A 17,215-nucleotide genomic window follows, 5' to 3' on the forward strand; every position below is an offset into this window, starting at 1 on the left:
AAATTTGTCTGTAATTCTGTCCTGTTGTGTTTTTCAGCATTAAGGATAAGACACTCACCAGGTCTGGTGTATGACAGGAGTCTCTCCTCAGACCTTTTTTCCAGGATAAAGCAGTTATGGTGGTGAAGCGTTAGAACACGTCCCACATTTCCAGCAGTTTGGGAGCTGAATCATTCATATTCAGATGTAGAAGATCCATAACAATAACTGTGACTGATCACATCCTTTTATCCTCTCAGCTACAACTTCACACTTTAACATCTTTTACAATCCAAAGTCAAATCCTTCAGCATCTACACACAACACAGAGATATCATCACATCATCACACTGATTACACAAATACACATCCATGTGTTACAGATGTTTACACATTATTTTTACCTCTTTAATTGGATCTCAGATTAGTTTCTCCACAGATGATTGACTCACAGTTGTGATGTTGATTTATTTCTTTTCCTTTAAAAGTCTCTTCTTTTCAAACCCTTTTCACCAAACACTTTTATAATCTTTATTAAAATCCCTTTAAACATTAAAGGAATCTTCTTTTTTGTAGTTGATCTATTTTTCTATATTTCTATTTCTTCTTTCTTAATTTCCTCATGACATTTTTTTTATCTTGGTTGCATCTTGTTTTTATATCATTTAACTTCTTTTTCCTCTTTCCACCATTTATTTTGCTTTATTTCTTCATTTTGTCCCTTCGTTCTTTCTCCTTCCTTTTTTATATTTTTGTTCTCTTTGAACAATTCATTCTCTATATTTTTTAAAATGTACTTTTACTTGTTCTTTTGTTCTTTCGTTCTTTCTTTCTTTCCGATATTTAAATAAAAATATTTAATTAAAAATGTAACATTATCTTCCTCATTCATTTCCTTTCCTTTTTCTTTTTCTATAATTTCTCTAATCTTAAAATCATAGTGTTTTTTCTTTAAACGTTCTGTATTTAGAACCCATACACTTTGTCCCCTTTCTACATTATTCCAGTCTTAAAAAATAAAAACTCATGATACTCAAACTTGTTTCCTTACATCTGATTTTGTCTGTAAAGTTTTCTACATTTCTTGTACATAAAATAAAGTGAATCGTTGTCCTGCAAGTTTTTCACTATATCTCTAAGCTGCCTCCATGCTCCCCTTTCTTAAACCCCATAGAGGAGATTTTATCTGCGTGGAGGTGGAAGGTGATGTTGACGAGAACTTGTGGCCAAATGCAAGAGAGAGCGCAGACTAGAACCATCACTGTAATGTACTATAATGAACAACTACACATGTACAGTAATGTGTAGAATGTATTTTATTTATTCTTTTTTATTATCATTGCAGCCCTGGAGTTTTTCTCTCTTTTTTCACCTTTTGGTTATACAGTTTTTTACAATCACTGTGACAGTTTTTTCAATACATTTAACATTAAATTCTTAACACCGTTAGCACAAATGTGGCCAAATGCAGTTTTTTTTTATTATTATAATTCCGGTGTTTTTTCTGTTTGTATATCTTGTTGTAAAAATGTCCTTTTGCAAATAAAGTCGTTACTGCAGCAATTCTGTGTCTGTATTTTTTTTTTACTTGTAAAAGGCCATGATCTCATTTTATAAAAACAACTAGAAAAAGAATGACGGAGCTATTTTCATTCATTCTTACTTTTGTAATGTTAGATCAGTCAGACATGTTTAAAGATATTACACCTGAAGTCATTTATACTGACGTACGTGTCCCTCAGTGACACTTGTTTTGGGATTGTGTAGAAAACCTTCCACACTATTATTACCTAACTGGGTTAGTATTGAAAACACAAGATCAACTATCAGAGTCGGTCTTACCTTGAACGCAGGTGTCCTTCCAAGTCCCTCGGTCCTCTTCAAGTTCTTCTACCTAATCTATTGTTTGTATCTTTAGATGAAGGAGTCAGACTTAGACCTTCTTGTCTTATCAGGATCCTCACAATGGGAGGCCTTGTTTTTATTAAAAGCAGTGTAATACAGATAAATGTGTGTAATATATGTAAAGTCAAATTACAAATAAAATCTGCTTCAAATAATCAAACAATTCTAGTGTAAGTAGAAGAAAATAAAATAAACCAAGAAACAGTCTCCAAGTTAAAAACCAAAAGTTATGTGTCACATACACGTACATACAGGGTACGACATGCAGTGACATGCTTTTTACATCTGTCCGGTATATAAGCATAAAAAAAGGAACACAATTTAGGATAAAAAAAATAAACTAAAAGGAGATAAATAAATAAAAAAGTATCAACTGTATAAAAAACTATATAAAATATGAAAATATAAGTGAAAATAATGTATATAGATAAATATACATATATAAATATAATTAGTTCTTCAGGTTTTTTGCCGCTGCTGATTGTGTGTTTTTATGCCGACTGTGTTTTTTATACTGCTGACACAAAACCTTGTGATTTCACATCAAGCTTTCAATGTTACTCTCTATCTTGACATTTAAACATGCTACTGAACATTACATCATTTCTTGAGCAGACAAATGATTACGTAAGTTCGTATAAATGGTAAAGAAAACTTATAACAATTCTATAAACTTCTTTCAGCAAGATGATGGGTCTTTATCCAACTGTCTAGGTACAGTGTCTGTTCCTCCTGTTGTTGTATCAGCTTCCTTCTGGATCTCTTCTTCACAGGTTTAATCAGATACATTCACTTTCTTTATTCCATACAACAGTGTCCCCATTTCCTTTAGTTTATTTGACATTACTTTAGTGCATTATTAACCCTCATGGTGTGTTGATAGAAATGTTAAGAGTGGAGTAACTGCCATAACACCAACATCTGGTTATCCTTATGTGACAATCTCATCCAATACAATAAAGAGACAAAGTGACATCAATGCAGCAAAATGAGAGAAAAGTAATAAAAGACAACAAAGACACAAAGCAAGGAAGAAGGAAGTTCTGGCAGACTCAGAAGAAACAAGTCGTAAACTTTACTCTTGTACACATTATATACACAAATAAAAGTAGTAATAACACTCGGTCAGACAAATACAGACGCTTTAACACACTTTGTCAGTGGTTATTTACTCTATATATTAGCCTTAAAACTCGCAGGAGACAAACAACAAACCTCTCACACCGATCTGCAGCTCTAAACTCCACCCCTTCATCCAATCATAATTCTCAGTATACCTGCAGAGGCGGGAATAAGAAGGACAAGGGCCAATCAGAAAGAAATGAACTAACCTGCTGGGCAAAGCCACGTTTTTAGACAGTGTATTACTAACAAACTCTTAAAGGGGACGTGCACAATTATTTTATCACAAAGACACAGTTATGATATTATATGAACCACAAACAATCATAAATGCCCCATTACATGAAAATAAAAGAAATGATACTTAATATAACCCCAGCTGGGCTACACTAATGTTTCGGTAAATATATAACGTTTGTTTTGAAACAGTTTTTGAAAGTGGTGTTTACTGAATTAGTTTAGTTTCTCTACCTCTTATGCTGTATATCTGTTGTTTTTTTTCTTCCCCCATTAAGGGAATTGTGCGAGTTCCTGTACCGTGTCAGTACGCCCACAAACTGACCTTCCTGGTCGGTCAGAGCATCCACAAAGAGCCCAACGTCAACCTGGACGACTTTCTTTACTATTTGTAAAAGGTGTTCTGTGTTGATCAAGAGAAGAATTCTTGTTAAGAATTTATTTGCAATTTGCAAAATTTGTTGTAGGTTAAAAGTAAAATGCAGTCTTCGAGACTGAAGCTTGTTTGTTTCAAGAACAATTTAGCGTTCCTAACTTGTTTTTTCTTGTACTAAAATAAAAGCCCTTTGCCTGCTGATTGCCTGAACATGCCCACTCTTTGCACTTTTGTGGTCGTTGAGGTGCCATTACTTAAAACATAAAACTGATCGTATAAAATACTTCTAGATAATTGCCTCCAACATTTATTCTGCAGTTCTTAATTATTTAAGACTATTTAGTGGTGAATAAAAACATGTTGTTTCTGGTTGTTTTATTGCATGTCCAGTTGATTGTGTTCTCTCACAGCTTTTAGGATCGTATGAGTTTTAGATGGAGCTGCTGTAATAAACTTTGTCTAATAAAGTAACCAGAAAGTTTACAATGACAAAGTGAAATGAGGACCACAGATTCAGTTTCAGTGTTCTGTTAAAAATATAACGCAACAAATGCTCAATTATTCACATAAATGTGTGATGAAATTATTAATAAACTATATACTGACTGCCCCATTACACCTCTGGGAACCCCTTTAACTAATACTCCTAGCACTCAAGCTGTGAAGAGGATCTGAATCGGCTCCTTCAAAGACAGAAGACAAAGAACGCTCCTGGCCCAGACGGGGTCTCTCCATCCTGTCTCAAAGCATGTTCTGACCAACTGGCTCCTATCTTCACCCATATCGTTAACAGATCCATTTATCTTTCTGTGCCAATTAAGGAAGTTCGGTCTGCCACAGGAGCTGTTGATGCATTTCTACACTGCAGTCATTCAATCTGTCCTGTGCAAATACATCCATAACCATCTGGTTTGGAGCAGCAATTAAGCAGGACAGAAACAAACTGCAAAATACACTGTAAAAATAGCAGAAAAAAGAATTGGCCCCCCCGGCCCACTCCCCAGGACTTGTATAAGAACCAGAATCCGGGTAGTAAAAATCACTACTGACCCTTAGCACCCTGGACACAACCTCTTTCAGCTCTTTCCTTCTCTCAGACACTACAGAGCTTTGCTTACTGCCAGACACAGGAACAGTTTCTTTCCCCAGGCCCCTTATCACCCTGATTAATAACCCACCATACTAATATTCCCTGCTTCATATCTATAAGTACTGCATTATCAGAGCTGTCAGTCATCACACCATCCGTATATGTTACACACACTACTGCTGCTGTATATTGTACAAAAGCATATTACACAATATTGTTATTAGCACTACCATGCACTTCTCACACTTTATACACATAACTGATCAGTCATGTATTCTATATTCATATTTAATACTCATTCTGTGTGTAGTAAAGTGTGTAAGAGTGTGTAGTAAAGTGTGTAAGAGTGTGTAGTAAAGTGTGTAAGAGTGTGTAGTAAAGTGTGTAAGAGTGTGTAGTAAAGTGTGTAAGAGTGTGTAGTAAAGCTCTCTAGCTAAAGGAGAACAACAATTTTCTAGAGCAACATTTTCTAGAACATCACAACAGTTTTAAATTAAACAACTTACAGTTTATCCATTTATAGTTATATTTAATGTGCTGGAACGTCCATGCAATATGGTAGTTCTTGTTCTAGTCTCAGTCTTCTTCTTCTTCCTCTCTCTCTCTCTCTCTCTCTCTCTCTCTCTCTCTCTTTCTCTCTCTCTCTCTCACTTGCTCTCTCGCTCGCTCGCTCTCTCTCTCTCTCTCTCTCTCTCTCTCTGTCTCACTTGCTCTCTCTCTCTCTCTCTCTCTCTCTCTCTCTCTCTCTCTCTCTCTCTCTGTATGTAAACACTTCACTCTGACCATTCCAAAGCACTGACACTGGAGACTCCTTCCATAAACATGTCTTTAAAGTCTAAGTGAAATTGTAAGGAATAAAAAATTTACAATTAAATATGTTTGATATTTATTTTCTGTCACATCAGATCTGCTTTAATCACCGTGTCTGAAGTTCCAGTTCCTCCCAAAGTCCAGGAGAACTTTCAGGACAATGCAGGTCTGACAGCTTCATTTTTGAAGACTGTTAAATAAAAACATGGCTTTAAATCTATAAATTAGCAACCAGACATTAAAAAAAACCATAGACATGAAATTTGATATGTGCCTACAAACAACTTGATTTTTATGATAAATATCTGTTTTGTTTATTCTATGTATAAAAGGCTGTAGGGAACTTGTTTCTGTCGGTGAGCCTGAGACCCATCAGAAGGCTCCAGCATCACAGGAAAATAGGGAATGTGGTTCCAGGACCCAGAGTCTCCAGGAGCTCCGTATGGGCCAGACACGGTGTGGTGCATCGACACTGTGAGCAGTGAAGTACGAGAACTGTACGCCTATGAAAACCTGGAGCAGCTCGCCCGTGGTTACCCCACCAAGGTCCTGCTTTTACCAGAGTCGATGGGGAGCCCCGGGGCCACCGTGTACCACAGATCGCTTTACTACCGACGCAGACAGAGCTGCGTTATGATCTTGCCACCGAGAACATCGTGGCCTGGATTCCCAGGACACCCAGGATTCCACAGCCAGTATCCTTATTCCTGGGGTGGCTACACCGACATCGGAGCCTCGTGGAGCCGTCATTATCTCACAGCTGGATCCTGAACACCTGAGAGTGATCAGAAGCTGGGAGACAAACATCCAGAAGAACAAAGTGGCGAACGCTTTCATGGTGTGTGGCAGACTGTACACTGTACAACCCAACTTTTATAACATCGTGTAACTTAGCGCCATCTTCTGGCAAATAGATTCAACTGCAAATACAGTGATAACATAAGTGCTTCCAAAACGTCTTCTGGTGGAGGAATAGCTGCTTTATTCAAAGATGCCTTTCAATGCAAGCAAGTGTTACTTGGTGATTACCAGTCTTTTGAATATTTGTGTATTGCTCTAAAAGGTACACCACGCATTCTGTTAACAATTATTTATAGGCCTCCTAAATACACCCCAACTTTTGTTGATGAATTCACAGAACTTTTATCACCAATCTCCTCTGAATTTGATTATTTTGTTATTGCTGGAGATTTCAACATTCATATAGACAATGCAGAAAACAATACTGTTAAATGTTTTAAACACGTTTGATCTGACCCAACACGTGTAAGGTCCTACACACAATAGGGGACACACTCTTGATCTGCTCATTAACAAGGGTCTAAACATTCCATCCACTGTTATCAAGGATGAAGCGCTATCTGACCATTTCTGTGTTTACTTTGATTTACTGATCTGTCCTGCCACTGATGCTAGATCTGTCTATGTCAAAAAAAGGTTCATAAATGAAGACACCAGTGAGGTATTTATGAATGCTATATCAATGTTGCCAAACATATCAGCAGACTCTGTTGATGTTCTCCTTGAAAATTTTAACTTAACAGTTAAAGATGTTATTGATGGTATAGCTCCAGTAAAGGTCAGGATGATCACTGGCAGACATAAAGCACCTTGGAGAAACACAACAGCGGTACAGAGCATGAAAAGAACATGCAGAAAAGCTGAACGGATGAAAACAAAACTTGAAGTACATTATAGCATCTATAAGGACAGTCTTCGTGCTTTCAATGTAGAACTAGGCACAGCTAGACAGATCTTCTTCTCTAACATTATAAACAACAACATAAACAACATTTGCACTCTTTTTGCTACTGTAGAGACACTAACAAACCCCCCAAATCAAGTTCCTAGTGAAATGCTCTCTGACAACAAATGCAATGAGTTTGCAACCTTTTTCTCTGAGAAAATCAGTAATATCAGAATGGCAATCAATACGGCCTCATATTGTAATGTGGTCAGTCAGACCTCACTACAACAACCTCAAAAACTGGTCATTTTCTCAGAATTTGACATAATCGATATAAAAACCCTGGAAGAAACAGTACAACATCTTAAAGCATCAACTTGCAGCCTTGACACCCCCCCCCATCCTTTCTCAAAAGGTACTTAACTGCTTAGAAACTGACCTCTTAACAATAGTAAATACGTCTCTGCTCACAGGCACTTTTCTAGAGTCCCTAAAAACAGCAGTTGTTAAGCCTCTCCTAAAAAAGAGTAACCTAGACAAAACCACACTTAGCTACAGACCAATCTCTAATCTTCCTTTTATAGGCAAGATCATTGAAAAGGTTGTTTTCAATCAGCTGAACAAATTCTTAAATTCAAATGGCTACCTGGACAATTTTCAATCTGGTTTCCTCCAGCATCACAGCACAGAGACAGTGCTCATAAAGATAATAAATGATATTCGCTTAAACTCTGATTCGGGTAAAATATCAGTGCTGGTGCTACTAGATCTTAGTGCTGCCTTTGACACGGTAGATCACACCATACTCTTACATAGACTGGAAAACTGGGTAGGGCTTTCTGGGATGGTCCTCAAATGGTTTAAATCATACCTAAAAGGAAGAGGTTACTATGTGAACATAGGTAACCATAAATCTGAGTGGACATCCATGACATGTGGAGTCCCACAGGGCTCAATTCTCGCACTGCTTCTCTTTAATTTGTATATTGTCCCAATTGGTCAAATAATGAAAAATAACCAAATCACTTACCACAGCTATGCAGATGACACCCAGATATACTTAGCCCTGTCCCCTTATGACTACAGCCCCATTGACTCTCTATGTAAGTGCATTGATGAAATTTTTTCATAAAAAAAGAAAAATGAATTGTGTTTTTCTGAATTAATGAGATCCCTCAAAATCCTGCCAGGAGCTCTATTTTAGGTGGATTGGATGATAGTAAACATGTCCCACCTTTTAAGTTTAAGGGATCTCATTAATTCAGAAAAACGGAGCAAAATAATTTTTTCATGAAGATTATTCTCATAATTCTGAGATAATTAACTCATTAATTCATAAAAACAAAGTAGAATTTTTTTACCTTGAGTGAATGCAATACGCTTCCGTACGATTCATATCCTCTTTACAAATAGAGTGCAACTTGAGTGCTAGGAGTATTAGTTAAAGGGGTTACCAGAGGTGTAATGGGGCAGTCAGTATATAGTTTATTAATAATTTAATCACACATTTATTTGAATAATTGAGTATTTGTTGCATTATATTTTTAACAGAACACTGAAACTGAATCTGTGGTCCTCATTTCACTTTGTCATTGTAAACTTTCTGGTTACTTTATTAGACAAAGTTTATTACAGCAGCTCCATCTAAAACTCATACCATCCTAAAAGCTGTGAGAGAACACCATCAACTGGACATGCAATAAAACAACCAGAAACAACATGTTTTTATTCACCACTAAATAGTCTTAAATAATTAAGAACTGCAGAATAAATGTTTGAGGCAATTATCTAGAAGTATTTTATATGATCAGTTTTATGTTTTAAGTAATGGCACCTCAACGACCACAAAAGTGCAAAGAGTGGGCATGTTCAGGCAATCAGCAGGCAAGGGGCTTTTATTTTAGTACAAGAAAAAACAAGTTAGGAACACTAAATTGTTCTTGAAACAAACAAGCTTCAGTCTCGAAGACTGCATTTTACTTTTAACCTACAACAAATTTTGCAAATTGCAAATAAATTCTTAATAAGAATTCTTCTCTTGATCAACACAGAACACCTTTTACAAATAGTAAAGAAAGTCGTCCAGGTTGACGTTGGGCTCTTTGTGGATGCTCTGACCGACCAGGAAGGCCAGTTTGTGGGCGTACTGACACGGTACAGGAACTCGCACAATTCCCTTAATGGGGGAAGAAAAAAAACAACAGATATACAGCATGAGAGGTAGAGAAACTAAACTAATTCAGTAAACACCACTTTCAAAAACTGTTTCAAAACAAATGTTATATATTTACCGAAACATTAGTGTAGCCCAGCTGGGGTTATATTAAGTATCATTTCTTTTATTTTCATGTAATGGGGCATTTATGATTGTTTGTGGCTCATATAATATCATAACTGTGTCTTTGTGATAAAATAATTGTGCACGTCCCCTTTAAGAGTTTGTTAGTAATACACTGTCTAAAAACGTGGCTTTGCCCAGCAGGTTAGTTCATTTCTTTCTGATTGGCCCTTGTCCTTCTTATTCCCGCCTCTGCAGGTATACTGAGAATTATGATTGGATGAAGGGGTGGAGTTTAGAGCTGCAGATCGGTGTGAGAGGTTTGTTGTTTGTCTCCTGCGAGTTTTAAGGCTAATATATAGAGTAAATAACCACTGACAAAGTGTGTTAAAGCGTCTGTATTTGTCTGACCGAGTGTTATTACTACTTTTATTTGTGTATATAATGTGTACAAGAGTAAAGTTTACGACTTGTTTCTTCTGAGTCTGCTGCACAGACAGCCGAAGCTACGCTAATTCTCCTGACTATCTGACTGCTTTCCTACACTTTAGTTTAGTTAACGATGTGACTGGGAGGAATTCATGGACCAGTTGGGACTTACCTCGGACGTGCTTTGGAGTATCGTTGCTATGGCGATAAAGGATCGGTTCGGTAGAGGAGGGACTACAGAAAGATCTACAGCTTCAGAGGAGGGAATTTGGTGTTCCAGCCGCCTGGGAAGCCGTTCAGGTGATTTGTTTATTTTATTATTTTATTTTATTAAATCTGAGGTGATTATTGATATAAACTAAGTTAGTGAGGTAGAGTAAATCTGAGGCAATTATTAATATAAACTAAGTTAGTGAGGTAAGGTGAATCTGAGGCGATTATTAATATCAACTAAGTCAGTGAGGTAACGTAAATCTGAGGCGATTATTGATATAAACTAAGTTAGTGAGGTAAGGTGAATCTGAGGCGATTATTGATATAAACTAAGTTAGTGAGGCAAAGTTAAACTGAGGCAATTATTAATTTAAAAGAAATTAGTGAGATAATGTAAATCTGAGGCGACAATTAATGTAAACTAAGTTAGTGAGATAAAATAAATCTGAGGCAATTATTAATATAAAGTAAGTTAGTGAGATAATGTAAATCTGTGGCGATTATTGATATAAACTAAGTTAGTGAGGTAATGTAACTCTGAGGCAATTATTTATATAAACTAAGTTATTGACATAATGTAAATCTGAGGCGATTATTGATATAAACTAAGTTAGTAAGGTAAGGTAAAACAGGTGATTATTAATATAAACTAAGTTAGTGAGGTAACGTAAATCTGAGGTGATTATTAATAGAAACTTAGTGAGGTAAGGTAAATCTGAGGCGATTATTAATATAAACTAAGTTAGTGTGGAAACGTAAATCTGAGGTGATTATTAATTTAAACTAAGTTAGTGAGGTAGGGTAACGTTTCTTCCCCTCTTCCACATTGCCCCATCATCTGCATATACATTAAAGCTGTTTAAATCCCTAGATGAATTCCGTCGAATACATCATTAATCATTATGTTAAATAATAAAGAACTAATGGCACTTCCCTGTGGTGTTCCATGGTGTACCTACACCATCTCAGAAATTGTATTTATTGTAATTGTAAGAAACTTAAAACCCAATTAGAAAATCTTCCTTCAATTCCCATTCTTTGTAGCTTTAACAGCAATCCTTCTCTCCACATCATATCGTATGCTTTCGATGTCAAAGTATACTGCCACTAACACCTCTTTCATTGCTAGTGCCTTTTTAACATCAGTTTCTAATCTAATTAATGTATCTAGGGTGGATCTACCTGGTCGAAAACCATATTGATGAGGAGCCATTAATCCTTTGCTTTCCAATATATAATAAAATAATAATAAAGTCGATTAATGATCATTTTTTCCATTACTTTATAGAGGTTAGATGTCAGAGCTATCGGCCTATAATTTCCTGCTATAGTAGCATCTTTCCCTGGTTTATGAACCGGGATTACAATTGCTTGCTTCCGTGATAGCGGTAATTGTCCTTCCCTCCAAATTTTGTTAAAAAGATCTAATATTACTTTAAGTATTATGTCATCAATCTGTTTAATCATAGTATAGCAGATTCTATCTATAAAGCAGTACTTCTAACCCTCATTAAGACTCTTTTAAGTTCCCACAAATTAAAAGCAGCATCGGTTTTTATTAAAAATATCTCGATTTTGCTTTAATATTTCTTCTCTCTGTCTTTTATAATTTATTACTAGGTTATCTGAGCTGTGTGCCTTTTGAAAGGTGGAAGCGAACATTTCGGCTTTATCTTCTTGGGTCACTGCTGTTTTCCCTTCATCTACTAGTACTGGTATATTCTGAGCTCTATAAACCCCAACCATTTTTGAGGACACCCCATACCTCTCCTATTTGGGTTTCCCTTCCTATAGTGGAGCAGAATGAATGCCAGAACTTCCTTTTAGCTTGCTTTATTATCTTCCTTGCCTGAGCCCATTTCTTCTGATAACTAATTAAAGTTATAGGTATTAAGGTTTCCCTAAGCTCTCTAAAGGCCTTATTTCTATCTTTAACAGCTTTAGTGCATTAATCATTCCACCATGGAACAATTTTCAATCTTACTTTACCTTCTGATTTAGGAATGGATTCTTCAGCTGCATTTATAATAATTGTAATTAATTGATCAGAACACAAATCTATATCACCAGCTAAGCTATAATTCACCATTCTATTGATGCATACCCTGTTAAATTTATCCCAATCGGCTTTATCAAATCTCCATCTATTTGGCATTGTTTTATTTGTTGATAAATTTCCAGTCCCACATTGCATAAAATTGGAAAATGATCACTTCCCAATGTAGATTGCTCTAGTACTTCCCATTTACATTCTAATGCTATAGTTCCAGAGACGACTGTTAGATCAGTACATGACAGAGAAGAATCCCTCATATTGAATCTAGTACCCTTCCTGTTATTTAAACACACTAAAGCATATTCTTCTCTTCTACTACCCTACCATTATTATCTGTGCAAGTATTACCCCAAAGTGAATTATGTGCATTAAAATCCCCACACCATATAAAATTTTCCCCAGCTTTGGTTCTTATCATATTTGGATAATCGAGAGTTAACTGATTACAAGGATTATAAAGGTTTACCACCTTTAATCCCCCTCCCTGAGTCCACACCTCACAACAACACATTTGTTTTATTTTTTTATTTTTTTTTAATTCGAGTCACTAATAGAGTGACTAAGTGCAGTGCTATAATGGAAGTCGTGGTGATTTTATATGTGTGTATATATATATATATGTGTGTGTGTGTGTGTGTGTGTGTGTGTGTGTATGTGTGTATATATTCTTCCTTTACACAAGTCTTCTTAAGTTTCTCTGTTTGTATTTGAATACATAATTAAGACATTTAAGGACTACAAAAACATCTGTTTTAAGCGGAACCACTCAATAACTTCTGCTTCTGCTGATGGCAAGCAGGTTAATCCACAACATGCACAGTCATCCTGCAGTGGCACTAAGACAAGAACAAATCTAAATTGTTGAGAGCCAGCAGCATGCACGAGATGTTATCAGACACCGGCATGTACAGGATGGAGTTACAGGACTCTACATACCTGACACTGGTTCTCTTAATACTGGTTCTCAGCAAATAAATGATAATAAATATAAAGGTACACCACGACCAATTATTAACTTATCCATCAGTAAACAGACAGACATAGATAATACAAAGAGAAGGAGAAATAGGGAAAGAAAAGCGAAATGTAAGGTGAATCAACAAAGAAAAATTGATGTAAAAATACAAAAGGTTGAAGAATTGGTTGAAGAGTATTTGAGTATGAGTGTTTAAAAGAGACCGAGGGTATACCTAGACAGCTGGAAGAAGATTCCCAAGGAAAAGAAGACTATGATGCATTGTGTTATGGTGTATTTTCAGAATGTTCAAGAAAATTATGAAATGCTTTTCTTTTACTTCTAATCGTGTGTTCTCATGTAATAGAGCTGATTAGTTTAATATTGTTTATTTTACTGTAAACTTTCTTGTAGTGAACGGTTATAAAGCCTACTGTGTATTACTGAGAGTATCTGCACGCGCAGTGTTTTATAGCTTGCTGCCGAATTCCACGGCAAGAGAAAGCTTCAGTCTTATATAATCACAGCCTGACAAGTTGCAGGAAGTTTACTGCAACCACATGACCATATATGGAAGTGTTAACCATGAGAATAGAGGAAAAAAAGACATTAGCAGTGCACACAGAGTCGACGGCGAGATATTCGTGGGAACCGAGAAGTGTTTGTGAAATAAGATGGTAGTCGTCTAAAGCCAACCAAACCTGACAGCCAAATCTAACTGGCCACAGTAAAAAAGTATAAAAGCTCAGCTTTAATCACATTGTGTGTGAATTCTATTGTAAGCAGCATTAGTGCATGTTATACTTTAGCTTTATACTTTACCTTAGTGCACAAACACACACACACATGCACAGACACATACACACACACACACACACACACACACACACACACACACACACACACACACACACACACACACACACACACACACACACGTCAGCATAAACCAGACAAACCAGTTAGACCAGTGTCAGTAAGAGTGAAAATCAGCAGCTCCATTTTGAGACGAGTGAACAGTAAAAGATTTGAGGAGTAAAAACACAGTGAGTATCTAAAGCTCTAATATATAAACACACTGAAGTGACACTAGATACAGAAGAGTTTTGTGGGTTTGTACTGAAGCTTTAATGTACACAGGTTGTTTTATAACTTGATAGCGTGACTATTTCCTGTAAGTGAACTCTGTGCTTTGTTTAGTCATTTGTGTTTTAATAAATATTTATATCTTATTAAGTATGATAACATATTGTAGGTACTCCGGTTTCCTCCCCCGGTCCAAAGACATGCATGGTAGGTTGATTGGCATCTCTGGAAAATTGTCCGTAGTGTGTGTGTGTGTGTGTGAGTGAATGAGAGTGTGTGTGTGCCCTGTGATGGGTTGGCACTCCGTCCAGGGTGTATCCTGCCTCGATGCCCGATGACACCTGAGATAGGCACAGGCTCCCCGTGACCTGAGAAGTTCAGATAAGCGGTAGAACATGAATGAGAGAGAACATAGTATAGTCACTATTGCATATTTTATTATATCTTGTGTATGTGTTAGTTAGTTAGATTGATAGAGAGAGAGAGAGAGAGAGAGAGAGAGAGAGAGAGAGATGTTATTTTAACTCTTGACGTGTGCACATTATTGTTTCAAAAAGATAAATAAACAAGAATGAAACACACACGCACGCAAGCACACACACACGCATGCACACACACACACACACACACACACACACACACACACACACACACACACACACACACACACACACGTCAGCATAAACCAGACAAACCAGTTAGACCAGTGTGAGTAAGAGTGAAAATCAGCAGCTCCATTTAGTGACGAGTGAACAGTAAAAGATTTGAGGAGTAAAAACACAGTGAGTATCTAAAGCTCTAATATATAAACACACTGAAGTGACACTAGATACAGAAGAGTTTTGTGGGTTTGTACTGAAGCTTTAATGTACACAGGTTGTTTTATAACTTGATAGCGTGACTATTTCCTGTAAGTGAACTCTGTGCTGATTCAGGGTTTAATTTAACACACCGATGTTGGAGTGAAGTAAACGTGTGTCCTGCTGTAATCTGGAGAAGGAGACATGACCTCCAACATGAGTGGGTCTGGGAAACAGGACTTAAAGAAAGACGAGAGGTGACTTACTTTTACATTCACCAGTAATAAATACACACCGTCTCATGGGAACACATCTGTATCTCTAAACACTCACTAGTTAACACAGGAAGTCAACTTTGCTTTAAGGTGTTTAATAGCAGTGAATATATCACTGATCTGATCTAAGAACAGTTTAGACAAATCATTCACTGAGAGAAGAGTAAAAAGGACGGTGTAATGTGGAGCATAAGAGCAGCAGAGCTTTGTGTCAGTGAACTCTACAGGCTTTAAGACCCAGCTGAGTCAGTTAGCTGTGACTGGGACTCCTGATATCAGTGTAATTCCTGACTTATGAAGCCTGTCTCCTGTTTGAATAAGTGTACAGACTGGATCTGAATTAAAAAGATGGAATTATTGGTGTTTAATGATGAACACATTGTTTAACAGTGCTGAGTATTAATTATTGCTGATATTTCTGTTCTAGAATGATGGAGGGAAAGAGATCAGACTCACCAGAACCCAGCTGTGTGTCCATGAAGACTGACAAGTCAATAGAACGTCCATTTAACTTCAGAGACAGAGACAGTTCTACTGATGTGAGGTCAGTATAGTGAGGTGTTTTACAGCAGTGTTCCACCTGATCAAACTCACTCGTCTCATTATGAAGCCCTTCATGAGCTTTATCAGGTGTTGAAGCAGTAAAACACTAAACTGTGCAGTGCTGCAGCTCTCGGACTGGCAGTGAGGAAAAGTGCTTTAAGAGTTCAGTTCAGTCTGCAGTCCCTGAGCTGGAGGGTCTGTGGTGCTACAGAAGAACATTTATACCTGGGACATTAATGACTATATAAAGATTTTATTCATTTATTCAAACATTTGTTTCTAAACATGTTGGTGTCAGTTAGGAAATCCTGAAATCAGTGTATTGTGTTAAGAGTATAGTGTTAAATATCTGTGTGTGTATTTATTAGTGTGTGATTTGTGCAGCTATGAATACATATAGTCCATATTACATGATGGGTTTTGTTTGTTCACAGACCACAAAAATCAAACATCAGCACAAATCAGCTGGACTCTATATTCAAGGTGTGTGTGTGTGTGTGTGTGTGTGTGTGTGTGTGTGTGTGTGTGTGTGTGTGTGTGTGTGTTTAAAGTGTGTAATGTGTGTGTTGTGTTTAAAGTGTGTAATGTGTGTGTTGTGTTTAAAGTGTGTAATGAGTGTGTTGTGTTTTAAGTGTTTAATGTGTGTGTTGTGTGTAATTGTGTGTGTTGTTTAAAGTGTGTAATGTGTGTGTTGTGTTTAAGTGTGTAATGTGTGTGTTGTGTTTCCCGTGTGTCCTGCGTGTGTTGTGTTTCCAGTGTGTCCTGTGTGTGTTGTGTGTGTTGTGTGTCACTGTGGTGTTGTGTGTCCTGTGTGTGTTGTGTTTCCCGTTGTTTCCTGTGTATGTTGTGTGTCTGTGTGTGTTGTGTGTCCTGTGTGTGTTGTGTTTCCCCGTGTGTCATGGTGTGTGTTGTGTTTAAAGTGTTTAATGTGTATGTTGTGTGTAATGTGTGTGTTGTGTGTAATGTGTATAATGTGTATGTTGTGTGTAATGTGTGTGTTGTGTTTAAAGTGTTTAATGTGTGTGTTGTGTGTAATGTGTGTGTTGTGTGTAATCTGTGTGTTGTGTTTAAAGTGTGTAATGTGTGTGTTGTGTGTAATGTGTGTGTTGTGTGTAATGTGTGTGTTGTGATTAAAGTGTGTAATGTGTGTGTTGTGTGTAATGTGTGTGTTGTGTGTAATGTGTGTGTTGTGTGTAATGTGTGTGTTGTGTGTAATGTGTTTGTTGTGATCCCTTGTCATGTCTTGATGTGCAGCAGCATTATGGGTAATCAGTTGTACGAGTTTTAAATGTGAGAATAAAAAGAGACTTTTCTTCTTGTGATAAAATAAAAGTCTCTCTCACTGTAAGATGATAATATTTAGATCTGTTCCTG

The 17,215-nt window shown here is 36.8% G+C and overlaps 1 protein-coding gene across 4 annotated transcripts in view; it reads left to right on the forward strand.

Annotated features, from left to right (window-relative positions):
- The window catches only part of LOC125141408 (myocilin-like), a 19,516-nt gene extending 3,191 nt beyond the window's left edge, over positions 1–16,325 (forward strand). Inside the window, exons 1-6 of one of the 4 annotated variants that reach the window (XR_007140778.1) lie at positions 5,510–5,685; positions 5,852–6,357; positions 9,743–9,804; positions 10,036–10,213; positions 15,726–15,842; positions 16,276–16,325. Coding sequence is in view for 1 of the 4 variants with exons in the window: in XM_047814829.1 (XP_047670785.1) it covers positions 5,925–6,290 (366 nt within the window). In the remaining 3 variants the exon portion in view is untranslated. Of the gene's footprint in view, positions 1–5,508; positions 5,686–5,851; positions 6,451–9,742; positions 9,805–10,035; positions 10,214–14,024; positions 14,184–15,725; positions 15,843–16,275 lie in introns of those variants that run through there. The other 3 variants (XR_007140779.1, XR_007140780.1, XM_047814829.1) reach the window with 3 other exon arrangements.
- The last annotated feature ends 890 nt before the right edge of the window (positions 16,326–17,215 follow it).

The sequence above is a fragment of the Tachysurus fulvidraco genome, chromosome 1 (genome assembly GCF_022655615.1).
Source record: "Tachysurus fulvidraco isolate hzauxx_2018 chromosome 1, HZAU_PFXX_2.0, whole genome shotgun sequence".
Taxonomy (NCBI): Eukaryota; Metazoa; Chordata; class Actinopteri; order Siluriformes; family Bagridae; genus Tachysurus; species Tachysurus fulvidraco.